General features: G+C 42.2%; 1 protein-coding gene across 1 annotated transcript in view; it reads right to left on the bottom strand.

Moving 5' to 3' along the window:
• Positions 1 to 1,122: 1,122 nt before the first annotated feature.
• The window catches only part of igf1rb (insulin-like growth factor 1b receptor), a 44,337-nt gene continuing 22,868 nt past the window's right edge, over positions 1,123 to 22,591 (bottom strand). Inside the window, exons 3-22 of the mRNA XM_062441232.1 lie at positions 14,174 to 14,477; positions 13,637 to 13,773; positions 13,162 to 13,306; positions 12,115 to 12,323; positions 11,724 to 11,850; positions 10,815 to 11,050; positions 9,483 to 9,650; positions 9,183 to 9,390; positions 7,341 to 7,645; positions 6,969 to 7,102; positions 6,604 to 6,766; positions 6,370 to 6,469; positions 5,609 to 5,679; positions 5,227 to 5,456; positions 4,997 to 5,104; positions 4,676 to 4,838; positions 3,439 to 3,568; positions 3,159 to 3,293; positions 1,652 to 1,883; positions 1,123 to 1,525 (exon numbers count right to left, since the gene is read on the bottom strand). Of these exons, the coding sequence (XP_062297216.1) occupies positions 1,358 to 1,525; positions 1,652 to 1,883; positions 3,159 to 3,293; positions 3,439 to 3,568; positions 4,676 to 4,838; positions 4,997 to 5,104; positions 5,227 to 5,456; positions 5,609 to 5,679; positions 6,370 to 6,469; positions 6,604 to 6,766; positions 6,969 to 7,102; positions 7,341 to 7,645; positions 9,183 to 9,390; positions 9,483 to 9,650; positions 10,815 to 11,050; positions 11,724 to 11,850; positions 12,115 to 12,323; positions 13,162 to 13,306; positions 13,637 to 13,773; positions 14,174 to 14,477 (3,473 nt within the window). The 3' untranslated portion in view covers positions 1,123 to 1,357. The remainder of the gene's footprint in view (positions 1,526 to 1,651; positions 1,884 to 3,158; positions 3,294 to 3,438; positions 3,569 to 4,675; positions 4,839 to 4,996; positions 5,105 to 5,226; positions 5,457 to 5,608; positions 5,680 to 6,369; positions 6,470 to 6,603; positions 6,767 to 6,968; positions 7,103 to 7,340; positions 7,646 to 9,182; positions 9,391 to 9,482; positions 9,651 to 10,814; positions 11,051 to 11,723; positions 11,851 to 12,114; positions 12,324 to 13,161; positions 13,307 to 13,636; positions 13,774 to 14,173; positions 14,478 to 22,591) is intronic.

Here is a 22,591-nt window from a genome sequence, read left to right as displayed (position 1 = left end):
TATAAAAGTTAGAAAAGTGACACAAACAACTGGTGTGTACATAAATGCTCTGCCCACATAGAGATGTTGTAAATGTTGGAGACTAATGACTAGTCTAAAAAAATACCTGTTTGTATACAACAACTTTGTCTCTGAACTTGGAACAAACTCAGATTGAGAGACGTTATAGATCTAGTGTTTTGTTCTAATGTTTTCCACCTTATGCTCGTCCCTCCTCAGTCCTTTCGCTCTGAGTTTTTTTTTTTTTTTTTTTTGCTTCTTCATTGACTGTTTTTGGCGGTTAAAACCTTATGGAACAGCACTTTGTGACAAGTTGTGGCTCAATTTCAGATAAATTGATGTAACCAAGGTCTACGACGTCTTCTATCATCTTGATAGACCATTTGATAGAGGTCTAAACTGACCAGATCAACACAGTAGCTGTAGATATCAGTGAACAGCAACAGATAAAGAGTGTAGGACTGTAGAGGGAACCGAATATCCCTTTCATCACAAACTTTCGAGAATGAGAACGGCGTGGAAGCAGATCAAAGTGCTATTTTTTTAAATTTTATTTTATTTTTGCTTCCATTTTCAACGCAGGGGTGGTGAAGAATTTTAGGGCGAGACTGCAGAAGAGAGAATTCGACCAAAAAAAAAAAAAAGTACAATTTTGGCAACAAATTTGGCAGATTTGACCTTTCCCTCTCTTGTTTGTTTCAGCGGATTGGCTGTTGACCCGGCATTACGCTGACACCCAGCCTGCAGAGCAACAATACGACTTGAACGACCGACCGACGGAGACGCTGACCTCTCTGAGTGCTTCTTCATTAGATATGCTTAACAGTTTCACCATAATGCCCGCCCAAAAGCGACCAAAACGCTGGTCATTTATAAAGGCCTACACAATTTTCTTTTTTCCCCTATTTGGAAATACATATAAAAAAGTAACAAACGACAATTTATAAAATAAGTTCAGCCAAAGGGAGAAATAGAGAGCTCTCATAATGATTTTCTTTTCTTTCTTTTGTTCTGTTTTTTGTTCTTTCGACTCAGCAGCAAGGCCAGTGTCACATCTGACAGCCAGCTGGTAGAAACCAAAACTAGAATATGGGAAAAAAAGTGTTTGGAGGTACAGCAGAACATTGACCAATGACAGCTTTTCTCCACCTAACTGTGAGTCTCTGCTCCTCACCAAGAAGCCACGCCCAGCTGGTGGACGTGGTTTTCCTGTATTTCGTTTTTAAAAAAAAAAAAAAAAAAAAGAGAGAGAGAGGGGGGGGGGAGAGAGAGAGAGAGAGAGGTCCCACCCGCTGAGACATCAGGCTCTGCGGAGCAGCGGGTGGCAGGGTTTGCAGTCTGGCGGCTGTCTGTCCCATCAGCAGGCAGAGGACTGCGGGAGGGGCATGGCGCGCTCATTTTTGCGTCCTCCGTTCATGTGCGCGTACGGCGGCAGTTCGTCCAGAGACGGCCGCATTGTGACGCCTGAACCTGTCCCGAGCCCCGACCCTGCTGCGTGGCCCGCCCCCGACAGCCCGTTGGCCGCCTGCTGGCTGGAGGGCTGCTTGTCCATGGCAGCGGTGGATGTACAGGGAGAGGAAGGGGAGCTGGGGGCTAGCGAGGGGGCGGGTGGGGCCTCTGAGCTCGGGGAGGGCGGGGTCTGTAGCGGGACTGGGGCTTGCTGTGGTTGGGTAGAAGAAGGGGGGTCCAAGGGAACGTCATCCATGTCGTCAATCTTTTCAAGGTGATGCTGCGGAGCCTCGGCCGGCTTGTTGTCGGCGCTGTTGAAGAAACTGACCTCACTGAAAGACGGCTCCAGCTCGTCCTTTATGCTGTTGATGATCTCCACGAAAGATGGACGCATCTTCGGGTTGTACTGCCAACACATTCGCATCAGCTCGAACCTACACACACACACACACACACACACATACACACACATACAGGTTAACTCGGTCCACGTCAACAACATATCCCCCTGTAGTAAAGACTCTGTGCCCTCCTACCAATAAACCAATATTTACTTTTGCCAAATGTTTGCTCTCTGTTGCTAAAACGGCTGTATGTAACCCCCCTACTCCTTGTTTATGAAGCGTGGAGCCGATGCCGCTTTCACCTCTGTCCAGCTACTGACACCGAGAGGTCTGCGTCTAGCCCGGATCTGACAAACAAGCCTGATGCACCACAACGGCAACCTTCAGGTCACAGTAAATGTAGTGAAACTGCAGCATCAGTGTGCTGAGATGCAGATGTGTTACACTCCTAGAGTCTATTTATGCAATGACAAAGGCAGCAGTATCTGATCTAAACCAAATGCTGATTTAGTCCTCTGTGACACAACATTTGAACTGTGATTAAAAGTTTTCTCCATGTGTCTTGATAAGTTAAATAACTTGAGGCTGTAATGTGGGATTGCTGTCAAAAAGTTAGTTTTTATTGCTGGAGTACAGTGACAGCAAGCAAGATTAAAGAGATAGCTCAACATTTTGGAAAACATTTGGAAATCACTTTCCTGTCATCAGTTCAGAGAGAAGATTGATTTTGATTTTATAGCTGAGAGTGGTGTTTATCTTCTCATCTAACTCTCAGCAAAAAAAACAAATAGGCACCTTTCCCAAAATGTTTAACAATTCCTTTAAGGCTAAATACTATTCTTTAAGTGAATATGGTACAATAGCATCATGTTATTATTTATTGGTGTTAGAAAGCTCTCTGGTCGATGGACATTAATTTTTGGAAGTAAGACATCATCCTTGTTCCCACAGGGGAAAAAAACCCTTGTGGCTTCACATTTGTTCTCATTACGTCACCATCTGATGCATCCCCAATCTTTTTGTGGTGGGTGGCCAAATTTGTCTGCCACGCTCACAAGTCGTTTGATGTGGATTTATACGTGGGCTGTTTCATATTAAGAACAAACACATCACAGAGAACGCGAGAGCGCCCAGAGAAAAACAGACGGGCTGTGAATGGAACGGAAATCCTCGTGACCACAGGCTGAAGAGCGGCAGTACTGCTTCACTTGTTTGTGTGAATAAACAGCAGTTAGAAAAGAGGAGAAAAACAGTTGAGAGACAAACAGGAAGTCGAGGGTTTAATATAGGCATGACGACTGTGTTATTTAGCATACATGAGAGCAGAAAATGTGAATCTGCAGAGTGTGAGTGTTGATTACTTACAGCATGTCAGGACAGTTCTGTGGCTTCTCCAGCAGTCCTCCCTCCATCACAAACCGGAGAACCTGCTCATTAGACAGACCCTGGTAGGGCTGTTCTGACAGAGTGGCGATCTCCCACAACACCACCCCAAACGACCTACAGGGAAGGAGAGAGGAAGGGAGGTTAAATTAGTGTGTCTCCTCTTATCGCTATCTTACTCTGAAGATGTTTCTTGGAAACGGTACACACAGAGAATAAAGCTGCCACGTGTGTTTGTTTGTGTTTACGTGCACCTGCTTACCAGACATCTGAGTTTGTAGTGAAGACTCCGTCTTTCAGAGACTCGGGTGACATCCAGCGGACAGGGAGCAAACCTTTACCACCTTTGCGGTAATAATCTGTCTCATAGATGTCTCTGGTCATGCCGAAGTCTACACACACACACACACACACACACACACACACACACACACACACACACACACACACACACACACACACACACACACACACACACACACACACACACACACACACACACACACACACACACACACACACACACACACACACAAATGGCAAATTTAGCCAAAATGCTACATTGCTACTCTGCAGAGAAAATTGAGTGTTTCAGAGCTGCAGTAATTAGTCAATTTACAGAAAATTAATCCGGAAATATTCTGCTGATCGATTAATTGTTACGAGTCAAGCCCATGTTTTAAGAAGAAAAGCCCATGTTTTCTGGTTTCAGCTGCTCAAATGTGAATCTTTCCTGATTTTCCTTCGTCTTCAGTGACAAAGAAATGACTGTCTTTGGGTTTTGGATGGAAACACCTGAAGATGTCTTCTTGGATTTTGGGAAATTGTGATGGACATTTTTTTTTACATTTTATAGATGTAACCACTAAACGATTAATCAAGAAAATCATCTCAAATAATCTGTCATCATCTCTAATATTTTAAATACTTCTTTGCACCTCGTCAAATGTAACACCTTCCTTTTTCATATGACAGTAATCAACTGATCAAAAATGCCAGATTCCACCCAATTAAAACTAAACTTCAAGCTACTGCCACCATTTTCTTGCCAAGTTCTCTGTATAAATTTCTTCAGGCCTTCAAGTTTTACTTGTTGCCTACCCTTATATTCCACAGGAGGGCGCTCTTTACTGAGATTATCAGCTTGAACGTTTGACAACAGCAGTCAGTACCATACAAGTCACTATTCTGCTATTCTAAACTTAAAAATAAGGTGTACAGATCCTGTAACCATAATTGCCTGGATGGCGCTCTATAAATATTTTTTTTCCAAACTCAAAGAGCTTTAACATTCAAACTGGGTTGGATTTCATTTCCTGTTGCAGTGTTTGATAATATCAGCAGCTGACACAAGATGTTTACGAGCAACAGATTTCAACAGAAAAAAGGTCAGCTGTGGATCAGTGCACATAAACATGTTGACACGGCAACTGTGCTTAATGAGCATGCTCCTGACTCCCTCCCATTCATTCTCCAAAGCCGAGCGCAACCTCCTTTACCTCCTATCTTAACGGTGAAGTCCTCGGCCACCATGCAGTTCCTGGCTGCCAGATCTCTGTGGACAAACTTGTTTGCGTTGAGGTACGCCATGCCGTCAGCGATCTGCCCGGCCATCTGAAGCATTTTCTTCAGAGGAGGCAGAGACAGGCTTGACCATTGCTGCTGCAGACGTAGAGAGAGAGGGACGGGTGAGAGAGTGAGTTCACAGAAGAAAAGTCCTGATCGACATGAATTAGCAGGTTACGCAGATTGTTTTTCCTGGTTGGTGTATATTATATTACGTTATATTATCTTATATTATATCATAAGCCTGTCAATACCTCTTTAGGTCGGAGGGAGCGCAAGTAAGTCTTCAGGTCTCCTCGCGTCATCAGCTCCATGATGACCAGGGTGGGCTGACCCTGAGAGACCACTCCCAGGAGACGAACCTGCACCAATCACACAAGAAATGATTACCCAGCTTGTTTTTGTTTTACAAGCGCTAACACCAAACTACGTCCACCCTGCCCACCCGCTACTCTGCCTCATCTGAATATGTGTGTGTGCGTACCACATGGTGACAGTTGAACTCCTTCATGACGGAGGCTTCGTTCAGAAACTCTATCCGTTCCCTCATGCTGGCTGACTCGTTCACAGTCTTGATGGCGACGCGGGTCTCCGGTTCGTCTTTGACCACGCCCTTCGCCAAGCCCTCGTACACCATGCCGAACGACCCCTGGCCGAGCTCGCGACTCAGGCATATTTTCTCCCGTGCGACCTCCCACTCATCTGGTACGTACACTGCACAGAAAAAAAAAGACATGTTAATACAGATCTTTGTATCTCCACAGGGGTTTTAAGTTAGTCCGACCACAACAATACTACTCACACTACAGACATGTTTAGTCGATTGCATTATCTATAGATTATCTACATATTCACACTTTACTCACTTTCAGCTGCACTAAAGTACTCTGGGTTGACTGAAGCATACAGGACACCATTTCCAAGCCGATCGCTGTTCCTGGCCAAAATAAAAACCGACAGTTTACAGACAGACACACACACGTGCGCACACTTTTACACTCACACACCACATGCATGCATAATTTGGGGATCTTCATGGCGTATAATCACACATATCACTGTTTTAATTTACACAGAACTCGGCTAAACTGCAATCACAAAAAAAAAACAACATTTCAGTTCCACAGCCCAATAGCCTGCAGCTATTTAAAATATTGATTCAAGCTGAAAAAATGAGCTAATTTCATTCCCTACAGAACACTCCCAAGCATGGCAGGAGTTGTTTATTTCCTGCATAAAGTCATTTCTTTGTATTTAAATCATATTAAAACTTCTTTTTTTTAACTATCTGGCACAAACACACAAGGAACTCCCACTAAAAAGAAGGCTGCCAGCTTTATTTGCCACTTTGTTTTATGGACTAAAACTAGTAAAGGCATTATGGTCTGTATGTTGGTTTGAATCCTAATGTGACCACACAGGCCATTAGCAACAAAAGAAAAAAAAGCAGCATGTTTAGCTAACTCAATGTATTTTACATGTTTCCCTTTTTTCTTGTGCTCAGCATAGGTAGATTTATTTTATATTTCTCTTACATGATACTCCACATTTTGTGTTTTGCTACTGGATACTGTATTTTAATGTAATGGAGTAATCGCTGTGCTCTACCCACAGACATGAAACACACCTTTTCTTGTTGAAGACAATCACCAATGAGACCAAGAAGCAGATGAGGAGGATGATGGCAATAGGAGCAACGATCATAGCGTAGAGGGCATTTGCATATCCTGTTGGGTCAAACAGTTTCATTGCGGATTGTTTCATTTAAATGCATTTCTGTTGTTATTTGACAAACCAGCAAAAGTACAAAGATGCAAAGAAGTGAGCGCAGCTTGAAGATGCATGAGACTTTGTGTCTTACGTTCTGCCACATAGAGATCCAGAGCGTGGATCCAGGATCCGTTGCCAGCCAGGGACGTGGCTCTCACTCTGACTGAGTAGTTTCCTGGACTGAGGTTGGACAGCCGAACACCACGCTGTGTCTGATACGCCTGACCAGAGACACAATCGTGCTTCTCAGTACTCTGACACACAGAGAGAGAGAGGGAGGGAGAAAGGGCTTATTACAAGCTTATAAATTGAGATTACAAAACTGGTCAGTCATAATAAATAAAAATCAAAGAACAGTGAATAAACATGACTCCTGAAAGTATTTTCTGGCTTCCAGTGAGTTCTTGAGGGAGCAGAAAATGGCAAGTACAGGAGAAACGCAGATGTTTGTCTTACCTCAGCAGTCAGTTTATACTTGATCTCATACATGAGGATGAGTCCGTTGGGGCGAGGTGGCTCTGGCCAGCGCAGAAACAGCCAGTCCTCATGGCCCTCCCAGGTCAGTGCACCGGGGATGTCGTCAGCTTTTTCTGAAGAGGCACGGGGAGGAAAGGTTACCAAAGTGACCACAGAGGTTACAGGCTGGATTCTTGTGACTGAGGATATTTTTTTTTACTGGTGTAAGCTGCTAGTAAAACCCAACACTGACCCACTTAAAGCTTCTTCTAGTGTTTCATCAGTCTACCACGATACCAGACTGAGTACTTGCTGTTGCTCTCTTTTTTAGAGTACAATGGTAATAGTTTAAACAAAAAGTTAACAACTAACCTGCAGGCTTAGTTCTGGAGAAGACGAACTCAGCAGCACTGCAGCGTTGCACCTGTCGATTGCAGGCGTGAACGTCAATGCGGTAAACTGTGAACGGCTGCAGGCCGAAGATCTGCAGCTCGGACTCATTCACAGACTGTTCAGTGAACCCAAACTCGCGCTCTGCCGGCTCTGGGTCGACGGTGCTGCTGTTGCCGGCGGCTTGGAGAGGAGGGACGGTGCTGCTGTTGGTGTGCAGCCGGTTGCGGCGGGGGTGAGTGGCGTTGGCAATGCCGAACACATCTCTGCGCCGACGATCCGGTGGCCTGGATGAGAGACACATGTGTTGAGCGAAATAGTTTAGATACATGAGAAATGAAAAAGGAGAGCTTAAGATGAGTTTGTATCATTTTACAGCACAATCAAAGTACTTAAGTACTCTGAAACAGACCGGCAAATCGAAAATAAAGAACGTAGCATTCAGCGTAAGATATGACTGTCACAAGCCTGCTGCAGAACTGTTGAAGCAGAACTCTGAATGCTGTTGTAAACCACAAGAACATCCTCTGCTGAAACCTGTGTCTGCGCGCTTTGTTGTTTCCTCTTCAGCTGTTTTGGTTTTCTGCTGATCCCAGAATTATTGGAAACCCTTCCTTGCTCAATCTTTCAGTCCAGAGTGGTTTGATTGTTTTCGGTGCCATTTGGCCTCCATTTCAGCCTCTGGGATGAAACTTGGTGGGCATATTCTAAACAGAAATACTGAACAGCTCAGTGGATTTTGTAGCTATTGAACTTTCACAAACAAAGTTACATTATATGCCGATATGTGATATTGCACACCCACTGCTACTATATGCGATACTAGAACTTTAACGTTTTTCTTGAGCATGTGTATTTAATTTGACAACATTTGGTTGAATAGATTTGGGACTGTTCAGTTAAGACGTCAGGGGATGAGTACCAGGTTTTGCTTCATCCAGAACCAAATGTATAAGAGTTTATCCTTTCAAGGGCTGTAACTAATCAGGGCAACCTAACTATTGTCAGACAGTTCACACCACTGTGCAAAAGTTGCTGGTCTTAGCAAATGAGAAAGAGGAAAAAAATTAAACAACAAAACAAACAATTACCCACATCTAAAAACCCCAAAGTTGTTCAGCACTACATGCCTCAACCGCTAACTATCACAAAAGTTGCAGATGCAGTCAAATTTACAATGTGGCATGGTTCACATGCTGGAAATGTAAATAAGTGCATCCGTCCATTTCTTCTGCCTCTGAAAAACATGCTGAGAACTAATTAACATCAACTGGACCTGCCTTTGTATATGTATGTATATACATATGTGTATATACATATATGTGTGTGTGTGTGTGTGTGTGTGTGTGTGTGTGTGTATGTGTGTTTGTGTGTGTGTAAGTAAAGGCAGAGGGAGAGGGAGATAATGTGATGCAGATGTCTGATTTAGGGAGTCGGCCTGTTGCCTTGCACTTCACACAGAAGCCGAAACATAAATTAGAAAGGAGCCGAAAAGAAAGAGCTGTCCTTGTTTCATGTGTACTGAAACTCATACGGGAATGACAAAGGGGACCAAAAAAAGATCATATCCTCCTCCTTCTTTGGCCTACCTTCTTGGGTCATTGGGTTTGTTTAGATAAGTACAAAGCAAAACTATACAATGGCCAAACACTGTACAAAGTTACAGATCTGCACTGGACTTACATGGAAAATAACTAAGCTATTAAAGACCAAAAAAAAGCATATTAACAATGCAGAAAAGTGTTTCTTCTGGGATCATCCATTTTTTGTTGAGAGAGAAATGTGTTAAATATGATGTTTAAGCCTGAGGTCTATGGAGCTCACCTTGGTGTAAAAATTGAGTTGTGCAAGAAGTTTTCAAAGACTTTTCGATAGGATGCGTCAGCAGCCTCAGCTTCCAGGTCTTCCACTGACTTGGGGCAGGGGCAACAGGGGCCTTTATCTGCCCCATCAGGATCCGGCTTTGTGGGTTTGGTGTCATCTTCCTGGTCTTCCACCCCTATGGCAGCAATCCTTATGGGGTTCTTCAGGTCTGGGGGAGGGGAGGGGTGCATTGTATTGACATGTGTACTTTGTTTGTATTCTAGGCAACAACTAACAGTACTGGTGTGTGTGTGTGGATACCTTTAGAGCAGTAGTTGTGCTGGTACAGCTCTCGGTCTTCTGCTTTTTGCTGCCATCTGACCAGGTAGTACGTTTGGTTTCCATTGGGTGAGATAGGGGGTGACCAACGCACCACCAACTGGGTAGATGCGTTGGAGTAGGCTCGCACATCCTGTGGCATGGAGGGAGCTGTGAGAGAGAGACAAAACAGTTTTTATTATTATGATCTGTCATCACTCTGTGGCTGCTAAACCAGATTTCTGAGAACTTTTCTCTCTTTCAGGCTAAGATTCACAGTCTGCCAGTCCAGATGTGATTTTCTGACATCACAGCACTGCTATGTCTTTACTGTGCAGCTGGATTTATTTAAAAACACTCTTCCATTGCATCTAATTGTGTGAGAGCTGGAAAACAGCTTTCTCACTTTTGTTATCTTCGCTCTGCATTTATTTATTAATTATTATTAACTACTTCTGTACTGTTTGCCAAACTTGACAAACATTGTTTCAACATTTAAACCTATATCATTTTGTGGAGATGTACACTATTACTTTTCCTTATTGTAACATGTTAATATTGCAACATGTGTCAGTGCTTTTTTAGTATTTTATTAAATTAAAATGTATAATGTCAATGAGAGGTATTTTTAAAGTTGATATCTCTAAAAATACAAGTACTTAAGTATTCATACTTTATGGACAGATGCCCCATGTAACAATGCTAAACATATTAAAACATGGTAAATATAGCGCCATCACGTGGTCAGTTACATGTTATTACGTGTTTTACATTTTGGCTAATAAGTCATGAACTGTGAGGCATAATAATTAATTAGATCAATCTGATTTGACTCATATAGAACCAATCAATTAAACCTTTTAAAAGAACACAGACATGACATGGCTGTTTATAGTTATAGTTCATAAGTGTGGACGCTCACATCGTTATCTTTACAGTTATAGTTATTGTTCTTAGTGTGGACGGCCTTTTACATACGTATGATCATATCCTGATCCAACCTCTCTCTGTATTTTACTGGTGAATAGGACACACCGATGTATAAGACACACCCCACTTTTAAATGAAAATATATATGGGTTAAAGGTGCGTCCTATCCAGAAATGTTATCACACTGTCATCATCAAACAATCCAACATCTACAGTATTCAGAAGATCAAGCATCAATGTGAACATTTCCTTTGCAGGTTCAGGTTCAGTTAAAGAACAGTCTCACTATTTTAACACTTCTCTGTCATTTGAAATAATTGTAGGGTCATAGTAATATTTTTTTCATCCACTATCAGAGTAACCATGAGTTCTACCTCTGGTCAGCTGTGAAATGATCATATTTACCTGAAGGGCTGGTGCGGATGTAGACCACCTTGCTCTTGGCACCTGGATTATGTTTGTCCTGCACCATGAGTGTGATAGCTTTAACAAAGACAGCATACTGTGTCCACGGCTTCAGGTTTGACAGCAGAACGCCCGGATCTGATTCCTTGTCCTGCCTCAGCTCCACATCCACCATGTTCCAGCTGTTGGAGCCACAACCGTCCTGCCCCTCAAACTCTGTGATGTTCTGGAACGGCCTGGGAAGAGGACGGATAGTGTCCATAGAGGTTGATGAATAATCTCTAAAAAAAATGTTATTCTTGACTTTTTATTCGGAGATTTTAAATATTTGTGTTATTCTATATATTTAAAGTCCTGTCAATTTATCTGATTGTGAGCTTCCATTGAATGACTGATTGTGCCTTTAAACAAGTTGATTGTAAACTCGCAGATTTAAAGGACCAGTGTGAAGGATATAGTGGCATCTAGTGGTGAGGTTGCAGAATGCAAAAAATTGAACCCCCCTACCCTCACCCTCCCCTACCAAGCGTGTAGGGGAGGAACCTACGGTGGCTGCAAAACCACTGAAAGGCCCTCAGTAGAGCCAGTGTTTGGTTTGTCCATTCTGGGCTACTGTAGAAGGCAGGCTCCATGGAAGAAGACCCGCTACCTTTGTAGATATAAAGAGCTCATTGTAAGGTAACAAAAACACAACAATTTTTATTTTTATGGGACACTAACTAACTACAAAAAACTTCCTTATGGATATTATATTCCATTTCAGCCAAGTCTGTTCTGCTAGATGCCACTGAAATCTACAAACTGCACCTTTAAGTTTTAAATCCGGCAGTCTTATCACTGCTCTGATCAGTCCTACTCTGCCCAGGGAAGGAGTAAGGCAATGACTGGGGCTGTTGTGAAGAAACTTACGCCTCCTTGTAGTAGACGATAAAGCTGATGAGGTCTCTGTAGTCGGGAGGGCGGTAACGCTGCCAGGTCAGTTTGATCCTTGTACTGCTGGTGCTGTTGGACGTAAACTCTAGGATAGTGCTTTCACCTGTGGGAGACGAGGGAGGAAGAGTTAGTTAAGGGAGAGCGTAGTTAAAACCAAAAGCACTTCAATCTGCTGCTTTTAAAATCTATAGCAATTAGTCTTGTTTACTTAGTGCAGTAATTACTGACACGTGTTACAGAACAAAAGCCCTCTAACAGACATGGAGGAGGTGTTTGCATAGTAAGGTAGAGTAACTCTTGTGCATGTACAGAACAACAACGATTAGCATTTTTGTGGTTTTCGGACTGAAGCCCGCTTGATTCTTACAGCTGGCTCTGTCGCCGTTGTTCCGGAAATCGCTAACATCGAAGCGGCCCTGGATGCCTGTCTTCTCCCACATCTTGCGGATCTCAGATGTGCAGAGTTTTGGGTTGGCTCTGAAGAACAGCTTTCCTGCCTTGATGGTCAGGTTATGCTGCTTCCAGTCCCACAGGTACTGGAGCTGCTGGTTGTCAAATGCTGAGAAGGCATACATGCTAGAGGGCAGAAGGTAAAGAGGAATGACAGTCAAAAATGAGCTTCTGCATTCATTATATAATGTTTCTGTGTTGCTTTATTGTGTGTGGTGATTTATGCCACGCTGAGGATCAACTTTCCCATCAGAGACAATGCCTCATTTTTCAGTGCATGATGGAAAACAGCACAATGAGGTGTCACACAAAGAGTGAACAAAGAGTAGCATGGTAGTGTACTCTTCCATTTTCAGCCGGTGGTTTAATGACCCAGTTAGATGCTAGAGGGAAATCAGACTAAGCAAGGAGTGATTGTTTTAGTTTAGTATTCAAGATTAACGAGAGAAGAGAAAAGAGGTTTTTATGAGTCATTTGGTAACACCCAGACACCCAGTAATGACTGTAATGTGGACCTTGGGACAGTAAGACTCCTGTGAACTCACAGAGAGCAGGAGGAGGAGGAGGAGGAAGTGAAGGCCTCACAATGACCCTGAGAGAATCTTTCCTTTGACTGTTGGGAGTTAAGCTGCATTCAAGGTCTCATAAAAAATGTCACGTGTTTTCAGTTTTCAGTTAAGAAACAGTAACTCAAGTGAGTTTTTTAAACTTAAGTGATGATTTTACAGTTACTGACCCAAAACAGGTCAATCTGAAGTAAAATACTTTCCAGTCTGCAACCTCACAGTCAAAACATCAGTTAATGAACTGAGCGCTTTCCTTTCTCTCTCTCTCTCCCTCTCTCGCTCTCTTTACAGCCAACAGCTCAGTGATTACCTTGACCAGGACGCAAACGTTTCACAACTAGAAACTTGAGAGGAATGTTAATGTTTGTATATAAATATGTGTGTATGTGTGGTCGTACTCGTCCAGAAGTTCTTCTCCGCCGATGTATCTGAGGCTGCGGAGGAAGGCCAGCGAGCTCAGAGTGTGTGAGTGTCTGATCCTCACATAACCGGTCACTCTCTGGATCAAACCTGTAAAACTCTCCAGCTCTGCCACCATGTTGTCTGAAAACACACAGAAAAACACACTACTGTTAATAGTTGCTGTATTTTTCCACATCTTTTTAACTTATTTATGTATCTCTGTAATCTTGCTTTTATATTCCATGTTCCACCTCCCTCCTTTTGCGCCTTCTTGCTCATCATAAAATGCTTTTTCATGATTTCTGACATAGAGTGACTGATGTGATCAGTCACTGTTTAAGCGTGTAACTAACAGCACCTTTTATATCTCCACACCAACTGAGAAAATGTAAGCTACACTGGCAACAGTACAATTAACATAGTGATGTCAGTATTAACCATGTTGTTGTCTTGGTACGCTGCAGTACTTACGGCCTCTGCGGATGTTGATATGCAGGTTGCCTTTGATAACAGTGCAGCCTTTGAGAGACTGAGCAGCATCCATGGAGTCGATGACCTTCTCATCGCACTCTTTATCGCACAGACCATCACAAGCTGTACAGAACATACTGGAGACAGACAGGGAGAGATAGACGAGACAGTAAATGTACAGTGTCGTCTCACTGGCGTACATTCATTCAACTCGCTGAGTTCTCTCCTGACCTTTAATTTTTAATTTCCATCCTTTATGTCAATGTTTCACAGTACACACTGAATGAGGTCAAGATTTAACCAGTAACTTTCATTATTTCACCATTTACTGGGGGTTTACAATGGGATTAAAGATGGTTCATTGCCACAAAAGTAACTGACTTGCAATTTATTAGAGCTGTAGTATTACATTCAGTTTTTGCCCTCATGAAATCTTACAATGGAAACTAAGAACAGGGTGTTGATCTGGTACCAATGTCAGGCCAACAATAAGACTACCTCCACCCAACAGCTCCATGTCAGCCAACCTCAGCTCACCTGTTTGGTGAGGTGCGTGTGTACCCAGATGGGCATTCAGACATGCACTCTCCACCGTGGATGATGAAGCTGTCGAAGTCTGGGAGGTGGACTTTGGAGCAAAGCTCGGCACTGATGCAGCGCCAGCCCTCGAACTTGTAGGTGCCGGGCGGGCAGTTGGCCACGCAGCGGCCTTGGTGGTAGTAATGCACACATGCAGCACATGCTGTGTCACTGCCTGGGACTGTGCAGCTGCCCAGACACTGAGGGTGGCAGCACTCGCCGTCAGCTGTGCACGCTCGCCGTGCACATTTCTCTGGACATTCTGGTGGGGAGACAGAGAGGGAGAGAGGAAGTATCATATCAGTGCAGGTCAACCAAAACATGTACTTTTTCCCCACACAGGATGTTACATTTTTTTCCTACAACATAATTGACATTTAGGGAGACTTAGACATTTCCTTGCCCATAACAGTGATCTGTTTTATTTGGTAGAATATCTGTTGAGAGATATACATTTGTATTTATATATTTATATTACAGCTGCACCGGAACTGCATTAAAATGGGTGAAGCAATCTGACAGCTGAAAAGTATTGCATCATGGACTTGTATTCCACACCATAACTTCTTTTTAAAGGAATAGTTCAAAATTTTGGGACACATGCTTATTGTTTTTTTTTGTTTTGTTTTTTTTGCTGACCAGTCTAATGCAGTTAACATGAAGCTACCACCTGTAGCCATTTAGCTTACCTTAGCACAGAGACAGAAAAACACTTAACATAGAAACTAAAACAACCCATCAGTACCTTTAAAGCTCACCAATTAACATATTATCTCTTTATCTCTCTTTTACAATATTTTTGGGTGATTTGATGCCTTTACAACAAGTAAACAAAGGCATACAGAGAGGTGGGAACACCATACGACAAAAGGTTGGAACAGGTTGTATCTTGTTTATTTGACCTATACAAAAAACAAAGTTTAAAAGCAACACATTGTGGTTTTACGGGGTGTTGTGTGCTGGATTATTCCTTGGCCAGGACTGGTCATTTACCGGACTCGTGTCATCGCTGTGAGGTTACCAGGCAACAAGTGGAGACTCCAGGAAATGACTGCGCCTTGGCAAGGGATAGTCCAGCACACAACCCCCCGTAAAACCTCAATGCAGTGTTTGTATGCCTGTTTTTTTTTTTTTTTAATGCGGATTAAACCAACAGGATATAAAGTGTTAATTAGTGAACAAGAAAGCAAATAAATGTGTGTCCCAAAACTGCTCATTTCAAAAGGTTCTGTGATGTGGTTCTGTGTAGAGAGCAGGATCACTATAACAGGTATTTCATTTTTTTATATTTTGTGGTAAGAATTTGCCAAATGTCAACAGGGAGCAATAGGATACAGTTCTAATGTGATAATCTAAAGAGAGCAGTGTGATGTTTTAACAGCTGGCATACTTGGTGGGTTACAAAACAAAACAAAAACTTGGAATTGGATCAGCATTTTTATTTTTTATTTTTTAAATGCTCCAGGTATCACCAGCAAGTGTAATGTCCCTGTTCCTGTCAATCATATATCTTTGTATATCTAACAACAAACATGAAACTTTGCCTTAAAGTAAAGGAGCATTTCCCTGATTTTGCAAACATGAGAGCTTGATAAACAAACACAACCAGTGAGTCCTCAGCCTGATTTAGACACAGGCATGACGCTATTGGCTACAGTCCCAAACAAATGATTTGCATTTACTGGAAAGGGATCAACAACACACATGCACACACATACACATTATCTCTCTCAGGCCAGATTACAGTGTGTAAAACACCCCCCCCCCAAAAAAAAGGCACCTCTGAGGAAAGTGTGTAGGCTGCTACAGATCAACTGAATCCTTTTTTGTCTTAAAAATGTAAATGCGGCTAATAAAACCGTATTGAACAAGAACGGCCTGTCGGAGGTTTTGTCTAACACAGCTGTTTGCTGGGTGGGCCGTAACTCAGTCTCTCGGGTCAACCCGGATCCACAGTGACAAAAGCCTCTCCGCGCCGGGTTTTCCACCGAGCACTGCTGCAAATAACTCTTCCAGTTGCTGTGGTGCCCCTCTAAATAAGAGGATATTTTAACTGATGATAGGAAAAACTGATTGAAGACCTCCGAAAGGAAAACACTGGACTGACCTACGTGTAGAACATAGCCGCACCTTGTGGTGGTCTTTGTCTTTACTGAGGGGTTTTCGTTTTCTTTTTTAATCTAGCATGATGCACTGAAGCTGTTCACTTCACTAACATCCAGCCTGAACCCAGCTTTACTACTACCAGCAGCTCATTGGTTCAAAACAACAGCACAAACAGACAGAAGCCGATTGGTTGGTAGTGACTCGACAAACTGTCTGCCGCACTGTAAACCGCTGCTTGAAGTGATTTGTGTGTGTTAGTGAGTGTGTGTTCTGCAAGGCATAAACAAAGAGACAGCAGCATCTGAACCAGAAACAACTTGATGAACAGAAAACTGTAATCATGATTATGTCATCCGCTTAGGTTAGCCCGGGGCTGTTTAAAAACACAACAAACAACAGTCAAGTTATGGGAAATGAGGTGCTGTTTATAAGATGCGGAGTGATTAAACATTAACGCGCCTCAACATGTTGCTTCCACCAGATCTGTCCAAAACACTGACTACTTTTACAAGCACATAATGTTGCACTATTATCCTGAATATCACAATATTCCTAATTTGATACAGTGAGTCATGTAAACAGCATAGTCCGTTTGGATATTCCCAATTAGGACTTATTACGAATGTAGCATTTTCCAATTGAGACATGTGGGATATGCTGATGCTTTGGACATGTATACAGCACATTCAGAATATTTTTTTACTGCACTACAGGAGTTTGCAAGGCTGTGGTAGAGATTTATTCCCAAAAGAAAAAGCCTACATTTCTGTTCGGAAGGAGATACACACCTACTTTAAAACATTTTGAAAGACTTTAATAGCAACAGGTTTTTGGATATGTGCAATGTCGTAACGCCGAGCTAATGAAGGTAAACAAGGTTGCTGAATGGATGAAAGAGTGAGGCTGTGTTCTCATGGTTGAATAAGTCTGCCACAGTGGAAAACTTTGAAAAAAATATCCTATTTTGACGTAAAGAAGCAAGCAGCTCCGGCTGTTATTTTGATGTGATAAATGGAAATTGCACGGCTGTATGTGATCAGGAAAACTAGTGGAATATTTATTTTCTTTAGTCTTTGTAAACAGCTTAGTAGAAATACAGTCTTTCTCAGAATAAGGGCAAAACTGGAATATTTTGTGCACCTAAACATGTTAACTGAAGACACCAGGGCATACATGCATAGTTCTGTTCTTCTTATTTATACTTCCATGATTTATCCACAATATCTCCAGAATAAATGGTTCAGCTAGTAAATGAGGCTCACATTTGTTTTCACAATGGTTAACTCATGCCGAAAGATCTGGACACTGACTCCAAGGCTGTTTGAAGTGCAGCATCCAAAAACAGATGTCAAATTGGAGTAGGAAGTCATTCCCCAGTCCAAAAACACTTCAGAAAGGTTCCAACCATCTGCCTGATGTTTTACCTTGCCAACTTTGACTTTAAAACTTAAGGAAGTATGTTTTTCAGGAAACATGGCTGCCATAAAATGCAACGCTGTCCTTCCATATAAGATGTCTGTTAGTTTGCAACTGGGGAGTTAATGCTTAAACATATCAGGGTTTTGCCAGTGTGCTGGAAGCCCGGCGGCCCGCCGGGCCTAAATTGATCCAGCACCGGTGTTACAGTTTAACTGGTGTTTCTGATTAACTGGCGAGACTCACGTGCATGAGACAGATGTGTTGTAGGCACAGCTTGTTCTGACCCATTGTTGACTAACCAGGAAATAAACATTCTGATTACTTCACCTCTCTGTCGTGGGTGTATTTCTCTTCAATGTGTCTTTTGAAATATTGCAATAGAAATGTTTTACTGGAACATTCATTTTGGTCTCAATAAAAATACATGTGGAAGCAACCCACTGGACTGCTGAACATTATATTGTGTCACAACTGATGTCTTAAAAAGTCCATCATTGAGACACCAAGGCAACAGGAGAGACATGAAACCATGAGTCCCACTGCTAACATTAGTAGATGCTTTACAGTAATAAAAACCTGAATTCTTTTAACCTTATTTGTGGAACTTTAAGTACTGATATTGGAAAGCTAGAGTGAATAGTGGTTTTCTTTAATGCAGCCAAACAATATAATGCTAGAATGACATCATGTAAGCACCTGGTAGCTGAGTGGTTACTGCACATGCCAAAGAACTGTAACCTCCCTGATATGCCTCCAGACAGGGACCCTTGTTTCATGTCTACCTCTTTTCTGCCCACCTATCTATCTATCCAATCCGTCTTCATCTTTGAAGCCCATCAAAACAGCACAGGCAACATGCCAACTTTGGTGTAAAGATATAAAAGGAAAAAAACACCAATAATGCATAAAACATTAACACAACAACCAAATTCAAGCTCAAATATGCAGAGCAGCTTTGTGCCTTGTTACACAGTAGCTAGACTGACCCAGTAATGCGTCATTGTTTTAAGGAAACACAACAGTACTGATTGGCAGAGACTGTATTTAAACTCATACAGTGCAGTTATCCAATATAAGTTCCTGTTTGCAGAATGAAGGTTGATAGTGATGTGTTGAGAGAAATAAAAGTCTGACCTTTCATAAAAAAACACAATGCGTGGCAGATGAATCGCAAGTTAATCTGGGCATATCACACTTTACAGACTACTTACTACTACAGCAAGCTCCCTGCTGCGTTCAAGCCGAGTACGAGACACATTATGTTTCACTTCTACACTGTATTGAACAATCCTCAAATCCACTTTACATCAGATTAATCATGATATACAGTAGAGTCCAAAAGTTTGAGACTGATACTGACTTAATACAAAAATCTTCACTTGCAAAACTCATCCAGATCAATACATCTATAATAGCACTGTCAGCTGCCGGACACTTTAAACACTTTCTGACAGGTTTTCATTTTCTTTTTGGTTGACGTGGGAATCCAGGAATTTGGGAGAAATCTGCTGTTCTTCCCATACGATAAGAATTCATCATCATCAGGCAGTGACCATGAGATGACCTTCCAGCCCACCTCCTGACAGAAACAAAAGCCAATCAGAACCTTCAGACTGTGTGGTCCCACCAACCATTCAGCAGGCTTGTTTGTGCTCAGCAGGAGAGAACCAGTGCTGCATTTTCTGGCACAGAATGTTCTCTCTCTGCTCCGAGCCCCTGCCACCCCCGACAACGTCTCTCACACTCTGACCTCTGCAATGGGGTGATGGGAGCCATGTCTGTAAGGTGTCATTTTGCAATGTGATAATGTACGGCCTCGGGCGTGTAGATAGCTGAGGGAGACGGAGGAGATCATCTTAAGTTTGGCTCGGGCTGTTGAAGCTCGTCTGAAGCCTCCTAAACACGAGTCGCTGACAGACTGCCTGACCAGTAAAAGGTGGACACTGGTGGAGGGGTGAGATGGGTTCATGTACTGTACATAAGCATTCCACAGGATGTGCGCAACATAATGGATACCAGCTTTCATCCTCCAGTCTTCTCCTTACTGGTCTTTCACAGAGAGGCTGATGCAGTGCTATATACTAGGGGAGGATATGGAGGAGTATAAGGAAGGGGTAGGAGGTGGAAAAAAGGAGGGAGTATAGAGGATGAGTGAGGAAGAAGAGACCGGCTGTGACGATGATGATAGGAATGAACTACAGAAAAGGAAAATGTGATAAGATTGAGGAAGATAGAGAAGGAAGAGGTTAAAGATGGGAGATAAAGGGGAGAAAACCATTTAACATACATGTTAAATGGTGTTTAACATGACAGGAGGATGCCAGCTGGGGGAGCCACACAACACAAACCAGAGCTGGGGACTCGGACTCGCGACTCGGACTCGAGTTGCACTTAAGTCTCACTAAACTGTGACTTCAGACTCGACTTGGACTCGACCTCAAAAGACTTCAGACTTGACTTCGACTCGAGGCTCGAGACTCGCGAACAACCTTTATTTCATGTTATTATTATTATTCTCATTATTTATCTGTCATTCATCTTTTTGTATCTCTGGCTCTGAGCTAGATGTAAACACCAACGTCATGCCACGCGCATGCGCCATGTGTGAAGCGCGCATCTTCAGTATCAGACATTGACAATGGCGAGTGCGATAAGTTCAGCAGGAGTGCCTCAGATCATTACATTTGGATACAATGCCTTCACACTCCCGTTTTTCCCTGGTTCTCCCATATTTCGAAACCATCTCCCGCCGCCCTCCCGTTATTTCTCCCGTAATTGACAAGCCCCAAATTTGTTTGTTAATAATAATAAGAAGCGCACAATAGCAAAGGTTTTATTTTGAAAGCTCAGACAGGAAACCACCCCAACTCTTATTATGCTTAGTGCCACTAACTTAGTGGCTCCGCTACTAATTATTAAAAAACACAACGTTGCGTTAACTATGGTCATTTTATATATATATATTTTATAATATCCCCACACATTCCCTGCTGTGTGTTGTGTTAAGCAGCAGATAAAAGGCAGCTTGGAGAAAAAAATAATGAACATGTGTTTGTACCACAGTGTTAAACTGCAGTGCAGTGTTTCTGTGATGTTCATGTTTTGTTCATTTTGTTATATTTTACAACATTGTTAAAATAATTATTTTTTTGTTGAAGAAAATACAGTTATGGAATTGAAATAATTCTTAGTGTATGTTTCTTCACATCACATTGCAGTAGATTCTCTATAGTGAACCTACAATTGATACATTTTCATACTGTCCTATATCAAGGTCTAGGTCAAGGTAATAGCCGAAGGTAGATTTGGTTCCAGTTTCAGGAGAGGGCATCTCAACATACAAACAGATACATACATACAAACTTCAGTGACAGCACACCACAAAAACAGACATGGGCAGGTGCTCGCAAGGCTAACTGATCAGGATGAAAGATTGTACAGCTCTAAGGTCAGAATTTGAATTTGAATTAGTGTTGGCGAGAGACTTGAGACTTGACTCGGACTCTTGACCAGAGACTTGAGACTTGACTTGGACTTGACTCTCAAAGACTTGAGACTTGACTTGGACTCTAGCTCAAAGACTTGAGACTTGACTTGGACTTGTAAAAAATGACTTGTGAACAGCTCTGACACAAACCACTGCTGCTATGCAGAACTGAGCTGGTGGTGCACAGAGCACAGAAGATTTAAAATGCATGAAACTGGAGTTCAGTACTTGTATATAATCTTGAACCACATCTGAGGTAAAAAATCAGATTATCAATTTAAAAACATCTGAGACCAATTTATTATACTGTATATGACACTGCATTGACATAAGTCACCTGAATAAAGCATCGTGGTTTATGACAGTTCAGTAATATTGGATGTATGATGTGCGCTGATACATTTTTATTTTGCTGTATAGAAACCCTGGCTGTCTAGCTGTTACAGTACAGCTGTAGAGAAAAGAGGGAAAACAGCACCAGAAAATGAATTTAATATAATGTTTAATATAATGATCAGTTATACATAACACAGGAATCTTGTTTTGAGATGAGATGTGTAGATTGGTATTATGTTCTTATCTACACAGGACAGTGAAAACCCAAGAACCTACCAGTTCTTTCAAGGTTTATTAACATACAATCATTTATAGTGTTTAAACTGTGCTGCTTTAGATTTGTCACTGTGATAAAATACACTGAACCTAAACTAGATGACTAATAAAATTGTAGTAGTTTCTAGTAAAGTGGGCTACTAGTAACCAATTATCATTTAGACTATCAGGTCTGAAGTGCACTACTACAGTAATGTCATAAAGGTTTTAAATTTTCACTGAAAAAAATTTGAGCTGATAAATAAGTCAGACTGTGCTTCCATGTCTTATTAACCTTACTTTTGAAGGCAGTTGGATTTGCGAGATCACATCATCACAAGATCATGTGTTAATCCATCATTTCAGGCTTCAAGTTGTCAGTTTCTGTCAGAACCATCAGTGGTTTGAATCAATCAGCATCCTATAAGGATTCTCGCATTTTTTTGTGATTTCATAAATCCAGCTGCCACGCATGGTTAGACGGTGATAGACAGATGTTCATCCAATCACCTGCCAAGTATTTTTTTGAAAGTGCCTGCCCATTTCCAAACAGTTTCCATGGATTCTATGTATTAGAAAGTGAAGGGGTAGGCCGTGAGAGGTTAAGTAGTTGTAGAGCTGCTAGAGTTCAAACCGTTGTACTTCACCTTTTCCATTCTACCATGACGCAGCACACAAGCTGTGGGATAAAGATCACTGCTGTGGGTCAAAAAGCAGATACGGGGCTTCCTGGGAGACCAGCAGCAAATACCAGCCCAGCAGGAAGGTAGGCA

This window comes from Scomber scombrus, chromosome 1 (genome assembly GCF_963691925.1).
Source record: "Scomber scombrus chromosome 1, fScoSco1.1, whole genome shotgun sequence".
Taxonomy (NCBI): Eukaryota; Metazoa; Chordata; class Actinopteri; order Scombriformes; family Scombridae; genus Scomber; species Scomber scombrus.
Note: the sequence above shows the minus strand (reverse complement) of the source record. Positions and strands in the feature narration are given on the sequence as shown.